This window comes from Euphorbia lathyris, chromosome 7, assembly GCF_963576675.1.
Source record: "Euphorbia lathyris chromosome 7, ddEupLath1.1, whole genome shotgun sequence".
Lineage (NCBI taxonomy): Eukaryota > Viridiplantae > Streptophyta > Magnoliopsida > Malpighiales > Euphorbiaceae > Euphorbia > Euphorbia lathyris.
Window position 1 is genome coordinate 16,469,571 of NC_088916.1, and position 13,496 is coordinate 16,483,066.

The window sequence follows — 13,496 nt, forward strand, 5'->3', positions numbered from 1 at the left end:
ACAATCTTAAAAGTTAAAACTGATTCATAGTGTTCTTTTTAAGAACTCCAATATAGGCTTAACGTTTATAAACTAGTACAAATTTAATCATCGATAATTAAATGTGACACGTTATTCATATTACTTCAGTCACCGTTCCTCCACTGTTCTCCTTTTGCACCGAGATCGGTTTCTGAAAACAGTCTAATGGTTAAGTTAGTATCGAGAAAAGATGACAAAGATTAATGACCAATTAGAGTAAGAGAGAGTGCGAGCAAGACCCATTTACCATTAGTGATGTCTAGACCTGTCCACAGGCCTAGGTATCCGTCTAGGTCCGTGTCCTTTGAGCTGGGTTTGGACAGTGAAATTTGATCATAGGTCCAACCTGGACCAGATCCGAGAAAACCCGTCTTTTTTTATAATTAAAAATTATTTATATATTTTTAGGTGGGTTTGAGATTTGATCTTTAAGCTCGAACCCAACCCGACTCAAATCCGTCTAAATTAATAGTGGGTTGGATTGGGTTTGGACTAAGCATTTGTACATGAAAATACGGTAAGTCCGGCCCAACCCGATCCAAGGACAGATCTACTGAGGTCTTACTATTTATAAGAGTTGAATGTCGAGTCCACCGACCGCCATATCCTTGGGCTATGGCTGAGTGGGTCGGGCTCCTGCTGGACTGACTGGGCTTAGATGGTTCTATTGAGTTGGGCTGATCCACGAGTCCATATCCCTCATAAGAAAGCAACTTAATTTTAGCCTATATTTTACATCATTATATATAAAATAAATACAAGAAAATTGTGTCAATCAAGTTATTTTTATAAATCTTGTTATATTATACTATTGCTACATTGCCCAGAAATATCCAGCAGAAATTGTTTAAAAATCAGCCCTTTTAATTTAAACAATTGACACAAACATACAAATTCTAGTGTAGCCCATACAAAAAGTCAATTGTTATCTACAAATAGTATTGAATTCTGTATTATTTAACTTGAAATTAATATTTTTTAATTAGTGATTTTGTTTTTTTTAATGTACTATAAGCTTATAGATAATCATTCATGTTTGTCTAATGGGTGTAGCTTACAGGTGCTGCTTACCTATGTCCTTTCAGTTCAAAACGGAGAATTTTAGATATTTAGTTAGTTCATTTTTGCTTTTTATAGATGAAAAATAGCATTTTATAAAAACATGAAATTATATTGTTTTTGTTAGAAAATCATAAAAACAGTTTTTTTACAAGAATAAACAGCAAATCGTAACAGCAAACAATAAATATACAGAATGTATTTTCTTTTTTTAATGACTTAATAGGCACACAGCCCCCTAAACTTGTAAATTTTTTTCATCTGGCCCCCTCAACTTAAGGGACAACCTCTCAACCCCCTCAACTCTCTAAAAACATCACATACAACCCCTTACATCTCTATGTTCGGTCAAAATATTGACCCGTATAGAAAACGCGCTTGACTGATGACCATACTAATGTCACGTGTCATTTTTTATTAAAATTTTCCATTGAGACCCCTGTTCGGCGAGCAAGCCCATTTGTGCTCGGCGAGCAACTACCAGAGATGGATTTCGATCAGAATTCTTATGCTAGAATGGAAAATTTTAATAAAAAAATGACACGTGATATTAGTGTGGTTAACAGTCAAATGCGTTTTCTACACGGGTCAATATTTTGACCGAACATAGGGGTGTAAGGGGCTATATGTGATGTTTTTGGAGAGTTGAGGGGGTTGAGAGGTTGTCCCCTAAGTTGAGGGAGCCAGGTGAAAAAAAGTTACAAGTTTAGCAGGTTGGGTGCCTATTAAGTCTTTTTTTAATTTATGTTTTGTTTCAAAAGGCAACACAACCTCCCTAAGCTAAAGCAAATAGTTGTTCATATAAGTCAACTATTTGCTGATAGGTTCAAATAGTTCAAACATTGCATATCATGTATTCATATGGAAAAGTAAGAAATATGTATAGTATAGTTTAAGAAATGATGTGACACAACACAATAAATAAAAAAATAAATCATCATCTATATCACAATTAATCATATTTTATACTCTCTGTTTTTTTTTTTAAATGTGTGTACGAAAAAAAATTGACTGTTTGGAAGTTATTATCATTTTATAAAATCAAGAGAACGTATAATAAGGTGCTTTCTATGCTTTGTTTTTGACAAAGTAAGCTTTACTTTGTTTTGTCTACCATTGGATGAGCTTACTTTGTCAAAGTTCATCATCATCCAATGGTGGAAAAAACAAAGTAAGACTTACTTTGTTAAAAACAAAGTAAGTATAGCCTAACCCCGTATAATAATATTTTCAAAAATACATTTAATGTTAATTAATAATAAATAAAATATTTAGTATTTGTAAAATATGCGAAAGGATATATCAGTAAAATAACACTATAATTATCATATTTTAATGGATTTCTTAATTATTTTATAAAGTGAAAATATTTACTAGTTATGTATTAACAAGTTTATCTGGAACACGGAGAGAAACCAGTTTTCCTTTCAAAAGTTCACAAATGATTAATGCCCCATTTATTGATACTAGAAAAGTAGTTTTATCCAAATTCATAAAGAGATTATGTGCATCTCTTTCATTTGGATTTTATCCATCATCCACATATAACATTTAATTAAATTACACAAATGACGGATCCAGGATTAACTGACACGGGTGCTCCAATACCTACCTCAAACCCCATCCCGACCCTTCTAAATCCATCCCTAACTAGACTGCCTAACTGCAAATACATCATATCCACAATACTATGCTTTTCATGGCAACCATGGACTCCTGATATTCCTTTTCAAGCAATTTCTTTTCTTTCAACAGAAACATCATCATGGCTGTCTAGCTCCCTCTTCTTCAAGTAACCAACATGATAAAGAGTATTTAGCTACGGTGTTGCCTGCTCCGTATCTCGGTTAATCTTCGAAATTACGCTGCTTACAGAGAAACCATTAATGGATTTCAGTAATCATAGACTTTCTTAAGCTATAAAACCGGTGCAGATTAATAGAAGTTACTTTCTTAGCTAAATATGCATATGTTTAGGGCTGAGCACATATCCTTGAGATACTAGATTAGATTGAATATCCGAACAAAAGGATTCAGAATTGAAAGGAACTGTTGAGTTTTATTGATCGAATTTGTTCAATTCGGTAAAAAAAAAAAAAGTCAACATTTTGGTTCAATTCTTGATCTTTTTCATCTTCAGCGGTTCAAGCCAGTATGTCGAATTCTGGCATTAATTAACAGATATGCAACAATAATCTAATGGCAGTTTGAAGTGGTCAAATTATGAATACCAAGCAGCAGTTTCTGATTAAATGGTAACTTAAAATGGAAAATTCTTTTATGAAAAGTGCACAAGCTGATGAATAAGGAATTGAAAATTACCCGGGAATCCGTTCGTGCTCTTCAGGTTCATGTCTGTCAACTGTAACTTCTACCCTCTCACTCTCAGCAGTACATTCAGATCTTCCATCCTCTGCAACGGCAGTGTTACAAGTCCTGAAGTCTTCATTATGTGGCTCTGAGAGTTGTCTAGATACCAATTCTCCACAAAACACTTCCCCTGACTGACCAGATGTTGCGCCAGTGCACACCACTGTACAACATTCCTGAGGAGTTTCCGCTTGATTATTCGGTGTTTCACTTGGCATTTTAGCAGGTGGAATTAAAGAAAGACGGCAGAGAGGACATGTAGTATGATTGGAAAGCCAGTGATCAATGCACTCCATGTGAAATGTGTGACCACAAGCAGGTATCTGCTGGAGTCTTTCCTCTGCTTGGTAGTCTGCTAAGCATACAGGGCATCTGTAATCATAAGACCAATCCGTCTTCAGATAATCGAAAGCTTAGAAATTTGATACTATCTTTCGGATATAAAGTAATGCATATTAAGATATAATGTAGCTTAAAATTTGTTATATGATCTTTCTTTCTTTCTTTCCCTTTTATGAATCCACAAAAATACTTTCAGATGATCAGTGAAGGCATTTACCACACTTAACATGCGAGGTATATGTCTTGACGACCATCATATGTGCACAAAAACTTTCGATACACTGAATCATGCGGCTATTGACTGCTCTTCCGCATCAAGAATCTCGTTACATTGGAGAAATCCACACCCACAACCACTGCTGATGGGCAGGGATACAAAATAAATGAATAAATAAAAGACAAATACATGCTTTTTTCTTATAAGAAAATGAAAGAATATATAAGATGCAAAACCAATATTAAATCCACTTGAAGCACTTCTTTAATGTTTAGTCATCATTTTTAGTGATGATTCAAAAGCTCAGATCCTATAAGCACATTTATTACCTTGCCATTTAAAGAACCAAAATCATCCTTCAGCCAGCAGATAATATTAAAGCTGGCACGAGATTGTTTCATCGAATTTTAATGATTATGTAGAACAGTTCCTCTTAATACCCATAAGAAAATATATTAAGAACCATATTTTCCGGCAAGCCAAGTCACATAAGCCTTTTGAGAAGTGGAATCCCAAATAATACAGTTTTGGCCTCGTCAGGCTATGTTGTGCTCAATGCTCACAAAGAAACTTTGCCTCAGCACAGAAATATCCACTGGACCAAGGTCACTAGATCTTACGTTATTTATATTTCTTAGTAAGCAGTTTAGAAATGGAATCAACAGAAATCATATCCAAGCATAAAGTGTCAGCCTTAGTTTATGCAAACTGAAACGTCATGGAGGTTTCTTGAAAATCCCGCATGACTCGGTTATAAATTGGATCAAAGATAAAATCTAAATAATAAAAGATCTGCAAGTCTTGGTTTATGCAAACTGAACCATCGTCACCAATTTGGCTCTGTGGAGCTAGAGCATGATGCATATGGCTATATCTTATCAACATTCTAATATGCAATCCTTACAGCATTCCCTAATGCATTAAAGATCTGCATCCACAGCTATCTACAGCTTCATCTTTATATTAATGCCTCGGATCATATAGACTAACGAAATGGTCTCATACGATCCAAATAAAGACAAAAATTTGAGGTGTGAAACCACAACAAAGTTGGGAATCAAATCCAAGCAACAGAAGGAATGTTAGAATGATCCATTCACTGCTACATATAGCAGTAAGATGAATCATTCCTGTTGATCATGTGTGCTTCTGCATTTATAATACACCATTAAAGTTGCAACCATGAATCACATTCTGGTCAGTGAAATCTCTGGCAGGACACTTTTAGAAGCTAAGCAGCAAGAAAAAAAATCAGCTGCTATTGCAAGTTTGTTACAAAAGCATGAGGAAGACAGTCTCAACTCAACCACATGATTACATTTTGCAACGCAAAACACGAGAAGCTGCGCATAGTTTCTTGGATCAAGGATAGAATCTGAGAAAAAAATGGAATAAACAAGTGGATGTGGATGAATTTCAAAACAATCAAGACTATACTCATCATGCCATAAAGGGTAAGGAACTGTACTTAACCTAAACAAGCATCCATACTTAATTAACAGAAAATACAACTAAGTATACCATAATTAACAGTAAGACTACATAATTTTCACAACATAAATACTTCTGTTCTCTTTTCTTCACAAATACCGAAAACGTTTCTATATGGAAAAACTCGAATATTGTGATTAAAGTGGATGTTAAAAGGAGAAACTGGCAAATGAAATACTTGTATTCTCATATGTGACAGAGACAACAGTTAATAAGAAAACCTAATCAGATAAATCAAGTAGAAACCAAAAGTACACAAAAACATATGCAATCAAAGAAAGGGTACTTACTGTGTATCTTTAACAGTGAAGCTCTCCTTGTACACAACAATGGGTAACATCTCCCTTAGCTCTTTCTTCAACCCCAATTCCGCCTGCAAAATCACAAACAAGCAACAAGCACATCAACACAACAAGAAGAGATGCCCAATTTTTGAAAATGATTGACATTAACTTTTTAGGTAGAGGGCGAGATCTTACTCTAATGATATCATTGTTATCTAAATTAGCCCGCATTCGAAGAGAAGCCCAATCGACCCTTCTACGGCGAAGATAGAACAAGTAAAACAAGAAGAGGAGAATGAAAGTGAAGAAAATTGGAACAGAGAATATGAAAGCTTGGTATAGCTTCAGTTCAGTTGAAGCTACTGAAGTAGTAGAAGATGAAGAAGAAGAACGCGGAGTAGGAGATTCTGATTTGAAATCAGACATTACCAACAATATTCTACCAAATCCCAGATGAGAAAATGCAATGTTTGTAGAAAACCCAGATCAAAAAACACAAAATTTCTGGAAGAGGAGAAGAGAAATGAGGATTAGAAATCGAATTCAAGAGAAATTGGGGGAAGTTAGTAAAATATCGAAATGGGAAGAGACTGAATCAGGAAAAGTGAATTAGAAGCGAAGTTGCAGAGATCACAGGTGAAGTTCAGACAGGGTATGGTAGATGAAGAAGATCATTAATTAATAATTTAATTTAATTTACTGCTACTTGCAGCTTTTTAAGCCAAAAAAAAAAAAAAAAGAACATCAATTAAGGAGAAAGAAAGAAAGAAAGAAAGAAAAAGCTCTAACTGTTTCTGAAGAATAAAAATGGCTGGGAAAATAACTATAAATTCCAACATAAAACCGAAAACATCGTCTTTTACCCTAATTCATAGGTATGTCTTAATTTTTTTTTTTTTTTTTTTATGGAAGTCTCATCAAAATAATATCTCTATTACGTAGCGATTGAGATTGAGATTTTTAATCATTTATAACTAAGGTTGATTATAAATATAATTTTTTTTAATGAATTAGCATATTTCATTCATTAATCCTTTGTTTGTTTTGGGGTAAATTACATCCATAGCCGTTGAATTTTACCCATTTTAATATTGTGCCTACTGAACTTTACATTTTTTTTAATACCGATGGTAATTCAACGCCTTAAAACGACCGTTGACAGTCTCAAAATAAAATATTTGAAGAGTTAATGATATTCTAAGGAACTTTAATTCTTGAAAATTTTCATTTTGAGGTTATTTAGGTGTTGTTTGGTTAGGAGAAATAGTGGATTTTTAGAGAGAGAAAACTAAAAAAATGATTTTTGGAAAATAGAAAAATATGATTTCATGATAAATGTCGTTCTGAACAATTTTAATTATTGAAAATTTTCATTTTGAAGTCGTTAACAATCATTTAGAGGAGTTAGTTAAAGTTGAGTAGCTACGAGTATTGAAAAGTGTAAAGTTCAGTAGATATACTGTTAAGAATTACAGTTTAGTGGCCATAATATTAAAATAGATAAAGTTAAATCGCTATAAATATAATTTACCAGTTTTTTTGGATATGGTTGGATATGGTTTAAGGTAAGGTAAGGTAAACTAATTGTATGAATATTTTATTAAAAAAATAATTGTATGAGTATATATGTGTTTGTTTCGAGGTATAAATGGTAGTAATATTTGGATGATTTTATTTACCTCCTAATCTGGAGAGGGTGATAGTTAGTATCTTACTTTTCATATATTACTATCCAGTTCTTATTTTATTTCCATTTTTATGTTTAATATAAAACACTAATTAAGGATGTATGAGGGAGTATGCACGAGTGTACGTACTAGTGTTGGGAAGACTGAAGAGTTTCCTATTACGATTGGAGTGCATCAAGGTTCCGCACTAAGTCCATTTCTTTTTGCCATCGTTATGGATGAACTAACAAGTTCACTTCAAGATGGTATACCATGGTGCATGCTGTTTGCAGATGATATTGTGTTGGTTGATGAGACGAAAGAAGGAGTGGAGATGAAGTTGGAACTATGGAGGCAAACTCTAGAATCTAGAGGCTTTAAGTTGAGTCGAAGTAAGACAGAATATTTGGAGTGTAAGTTTAGCGGCCGTAGGAGTAGGGAGGCAGGGACAATCACCCTAGATGGGAGAGTTGTTCAGGCCTCGGATTGCTTCCGGTATTTAGGATCTATTATCCAAACGGATGGAGAAGTAGATGGAGATGTTGCTCATAGGATTAAAGCTGGTTGGTCGAAGTGGAAGAGTGCTACGGGTTTCCTTTGTGATCCCGGCATGCCTAATAGATTGAAGGGAAAATTCTACCGGACGGCAATTAGACCAGCATTGTTATATGGTACGGAGTGTTGGGCAGTGAAACACTGCCACATCCATAAGATGTCGGTGGCGGAGATGCGTATGTTGAGATGGATGTGTGGTCACACGAGAAAGGACCGGGTGCGTAATGAAATAATTAGGACAAAAGTAGGGGTCACATCTATTGAGAATAAAATGAGAGAAAACCGACTAAGGTGGTTTGGCCATGTGAGACGTAGAGCGCTTGATGCGCCGGTTAGGAGAACCGAAGAGTGGCAAAGGGATGTAGTGGTGAGGGGTAGGGGAAGACCTAAGCAAACTTGGAGGAGGGTGATCGAGAGTGATATGAGTTTATTGGGAATTGAGGAAAATATGGTAGTGGATAGGACGGAGTGGAGGGAGCGAATCTGTGTCGCTGACACGACTTGATTTTCACGATTTTATATGATGGTTCATGTTAGCCGACCCCGAATCATTTCGGGACTAAGGCTTTGTTGTTGTTGTTGTTGTATAAAACACTAACTAAGAATCTAAAGTAATTTATATATAATTTTAGGTGCCTTCTATGGTTACTGACCATTATTTAGTGTTTTTCACCATGTGATGATGGATTGTAAAATTAATCTAATAGTGAAAACACACAAAGTAAGGCTTACTTTGTCAAAAACAAAATAAGCATAGCCTTTATCATAATTTTATCGGGTTAGACTATGCTACCTTTAAATCAAATATAACATTCCTAAATCATCACTTACCTTATTTTATTTTTAAACATAAAAAGTACTTTTATAAACCATTATTATATTTCGCTCAATTTACCTTACTTTACCATATTTTAATGATGTTCCATCCAAATAAAAGAATAATGAGGAATAAAACCTCATTCAAATACAAAATACAACCGATACAAGATCCATGAAAGAAGTAAAAAACCTACATAAAGCAATAAAAAGTTATAAAAGCTGCAACTAAAATAAAAATATTATATTTTCTTTTGTAATTTTTTGTTTTTTCTCCATTTGTGGATGGTTGTAGTATGTCTCCGTATATAAGTGGTTTCTATCGGACTGTCACTATTCTCTACTAATATTAGCTCTAAAGATTTATTGAGAAAGTTATCATGCTGAGGCTCATTTAAGATAAATACTTCAATCTGATCATCTGAATCAAACTCTCCAATTGATTTATCTCCAGTTAAATCAATTAGTGGACAACGTTTAATGCAAATATCTCTTATTAAAGTATAGGAATTATCATGTTGATTTTCTTTTAAAGAAATAAAATCAATCATTAGTTCCTCAATAGTTTTTTCTTCATCGTCGATATGTCATGGTGAATTTAGACCATCATATTGATATTCGAACCAAGAATTTTAGGTTCGTCCTTCCAATTTGAGTAGAATGAGCTGAAATTTTTTTCTATCGACGAATGTATTCTCCATGAAAAATCATTCATCGTCATCTTCCTACAAAAGAATCATTAAAAAAAGGATGAAGAAAAAGATCAAAATATTTACAAAAAAACGTTTAAATATTTACAACTCAACCATCCCTGGCAACAGCGTCAAAAACTTGATGCGCGTTTTACGTATACGTGCATGTGAAGGCAAGTGTACGTTAGTCGTGTATCAAGTAATAAAGTGAAAGTAGAGTATCGTTCTCACGAGGATGGTAATTATAAGTACTAATCTTTTTTCTTACTATCTATTATTTAAACAATCAAAAGGTAGAGTTTGTTGGACAACCAAGTTAAGACTTAAACAAAGAATTGAAGGAAAATAGGCAAACGTTTGGCAGCGGAAATATAATTTTTTTAACCTATTTCCTTTAACCAAGATCCGTTAATCGTTATTTCATATAAAGAGGGATAGAAGGAAATACCTTTTGATGTTCTATCTACTTTTGCAATCGAAGTGCCCCCAACTCTTACTCCGAGTTCACGAGCACAAAACAAAAACACAATTCAAACAAAGTTAGAACTCAACCGTATAATAGCAACCAAAGTAAATTGCCTCTAATTAATCAACACAAGATCAAGAAGTAAAAGAAAGAGATGAAAATCAATTGATCGGAAGCAAGCGGTGAACGATGATCCACTACAGTAGGGGGTCGAAATTCACTCTCCCCGGGATTGCTAGGGCTGGCCGAAATTTACAATAAAGGGGGTATATATATCCTCTTCCATCTAAACCCTAGTCAGATAGAATTAGGTTACTGAATAAGAATTTAATTCGGAATAAAACTCGTATTGTTATTATCTATAATTATATTTAAATATAAAGATAATAATAACTTATTGATAGGATAATAATAGAAGCAATTTAATCTCATTAAACTTCCTAACTTATTTATCCTATAATTAATTTAATTTAATTCATAATCATAATCTAATTATAATTGTTTAAATTAAATTAATTCCTTTATGTGTTTATAACACATAAATCGCCCCCCTATGCTACTGGGCCTTAGTGGACTCAGTTGGGCTTCCGTCAATTAATTAACATTTGTTTCTCTTTTGGGTTCCAAGTCTTATGTGTAACCCATTAGGTTCTTATTGCTTCTAGCCGTATACAACCATTAAATTAATTTTCTTAGAATTATATTTAATCTTTGTATAACGGAATGAGTATGTGAACTGTGATTGGCAGATCCGAAACATTTCCCCCAGAGCTATAAGAAGACAGGTTGATTCTGTCGTTGACCTTTCCATATTAGTTACAGTATAATTCGATCCTTCATCAACTACATCCTTGAACAGAATCTTATGACTATGGATAATGTCAAGTCATATATAGCGAGACGTTCGTTTTACTTGTACAGGCCGAGTTAACTCCAATTAGATAGGTTAAGTGAAATCTGCATTTCAAGTCTTAAGCTATCACATTGCAAGGATTTAGAGTTAAGTCTTCCACAAGCGATCCTTGGACGTATCTCCCATTTATCAGCAGTGACAAATGCTCAATCCAATGTATAACTATCCTGCAATTACTTCATGTGATACCCAACGTCTGCCGTACACACCCCAGAGTCATCCCTGTTATGGATCGTGTTACAACAGGATCAAAACATCACATTCCATAATCCAGAATCACTAATTAACATTCCTTTGAGTCTTAGGATTACTTATACCTATTAATACTAATGAGATGAACATGTGACAAGGATAAATCTACCCATCCTGTTATCTCAAGTCGGGTCCCCAATCCTAATGAAATCCTTTCATTGGATCCATGTAACTGTCCAGATATCTGCATATCTGAAGCTTGTGAGATCAGCTCTTTGTCTCGAAAGAAAACATTGTTACATGCAAGTCTCAACAGTGTTATGTCAATCCCTATTCAAAACATATCACTTGACTTGGGGTGGCTTTAAGTTTATTAGTTTATTATAATGTTTCGTCTCACTTCATGCTTGTATGAACACTTTATAATGACTTTAAATAAACTCAGGGATTTCCTTTTATTAGACTTATTTAGTTCTTTAAAAGAGGTTGCCTTTATACAGTTATGAAACCATATCTTATTAAAACAAATGACATAAAGAATAATTCATTTACATTAGGTTTATATCCTGGAACAATTGTCTATAGGACACTAAAGCCCAACAAGAATGAAATGAAAATTATACAGATTAGGTGAGATATTACTTATATTGAAAGAAACTAAGGCTTCTAGCTTCACTTAACCAATTTGCTTGGTAATAACACTTAACCCCTTTTTAAGTTGTTTTATCCTTTTTAAGATGGCGATTTTTCTTATTAACTAATAGATTCTCGAGATTGGTTCTAAACTCTCGATTATTTACTTTCCTTTGATCCGGCTCAAGTAATTAATCTAGAGAAGCATTAAGTTTTATTAATCCAAACCTTTTTAACCTACTTTATCTTGGTCCGGCTAAAGTGATTACTTAAGATTCAAGAAAAATCGTTTGAGTAATTAGTTCTAAACTTTCGATTAATTACTTTCCCTTGGTCCGACTCAAGTAATTAATCCAAAGGAGCATTAAGTTTTCTTAGTTCCAAACCTTCGATTTATTACTTTCCCTTGGTCCGGCTCAAGTAATAAATCTAAGATTTGTAATAAGATTCATGAAAAACCTTGGAAAACCAATAAGCCACACTAAATGGTCATTAGGTCCAACTTATGAATTTCGATTAGTCAATTTAATCACGGTCAATATAAACGATTAATTATATTTAAGTAGGAATTTGGCCCATCTCCTATAAGCATTAAGAATCATAAGTTAGTTCTTAAAAAGGATAAATATAGCTTAAATAGGTTAAACATAATTACCATATAATTAAGGTTAAGATCCGCTTTTAGCCTTAGTCGAGGGGGTTTTAGCCCATGATTAGATTAAAACACACCTTAGAAAGATAGATAATGGAGTTCATATTAATAAAAGAGATTAACGTTTAGAAGAACGGTGATGACAATTGTCGAACGAACTTCTCGGTAACTTAAAACTTACTTTTATTGGATGAACTTTTGCACAAACAACACTTTAAGAATAATAACAACAAATACAACAACAAAAACAACTGATCCTTAAAGAGAAGAATCAGCAAAACAACATTATAGAGGGAAGAATTAAGCCTAAGCTTGGTGTGCCTTCAAATGGCTCCCAATGTCTCCTTTTATAGCAAAATGGCACACATACTTGCAAAGACCAAATCTCATTATATCTCATAACTCCTTAATCTTCTATACTCAGCTTTAAAGAGGGTGGTGGAAGACTTTGACAATTTAGGAGTAGAAATGAGTAAAGGTGGGAAAGGAATCATAGGCTTCAAAATGTTCATCAACTTAGGATAATTTTATGGACCTGTTACACTTCGAATTTGGAGATTATTATCATTATTCATTTGTACATCTTTCTCTTAGCTTTCCAAAGCATTTTGAATCGCCTCAATCTGAGTCCGTATAAGGGAGATACGATGAAAATACGAAAATGTGTCAAATCTGTCCTAATGTGAACAATTGGACCTGAAATCTGTCAGCTCCATCTCGATGAGATGTTTGTGCATCTCGACGAGATGCATGTTGAATGTCACTAAAACTCATTGTTTTACTCCGTTTTACTTTTGAGTTCTCGCCTTAAGCCACGATTATGGTTATTTGTGTCGAAACCTTGCGAAAGTGCCTGAAAAGCACACGAAAATGACTTAGATACATAAAATGAAGAAAATATACAAAAACCATTATTAAAATTTATTAAAATGGTGCAAAATAACTATAATTAAATACGAAAAATGTTATAAAGTATGATGATAACATATGCCTTCCTGGTTATGATGTTCGCATAGCTCTTTGTATCAATAAATACGGGTAAATTTCATCAATGATGTACAACCTTGTCTCATTTCACACTTTGGTGTACAACCTTCAATTTGTCTCAGCAATATGTACGAACTTA

General features: G+C 33.8%; 1 protein-coding gene across 2 annotated transcripts; it reads right to left on the reverse strand.

Moving 5' to 3' along the window:
• Positions 1 to 2,514: 2,514 nt before the first annotated feature.
• Positions 2,515 to 6,601, reverse strand: LOC136201424 (RING-H2 finger protein ATL7). Of its 2 annotated transcripts, none has more exons than XM_065992088.1 (4): positions 5,980 to 6,601; positions 5,791 to 5,873; positions 3,403 to 3,822; positions 2,515 to 2,948 (listed from the first exon to the last, which is right to left on the reverse strand). In XM_065992088.1, exons 1-4 carry the CDS (start codon positions 6,208 to 6,210, stop codon positions 2,900 to 2,902), a joined length of 783 nt encoding a protein of 260 aa, XP_065848160.1. In that variant the 5' UTR covers positions 6,211 to 6,601; the 3' UTR covers positions 2,515 to 2,899. The 2 variants fall into 2 exon arrangements, with proteins under 2 accessions (XP_065848160.1, XP_065848161.1); XM_065992089.1 differs by having other exon boundaries at positions 2,515 to 2,945; positions 5,980 to 6,599.
• Between the last annotated feature and the right edge of the window lie 6,895 nt (positions 6,602 to 13,496).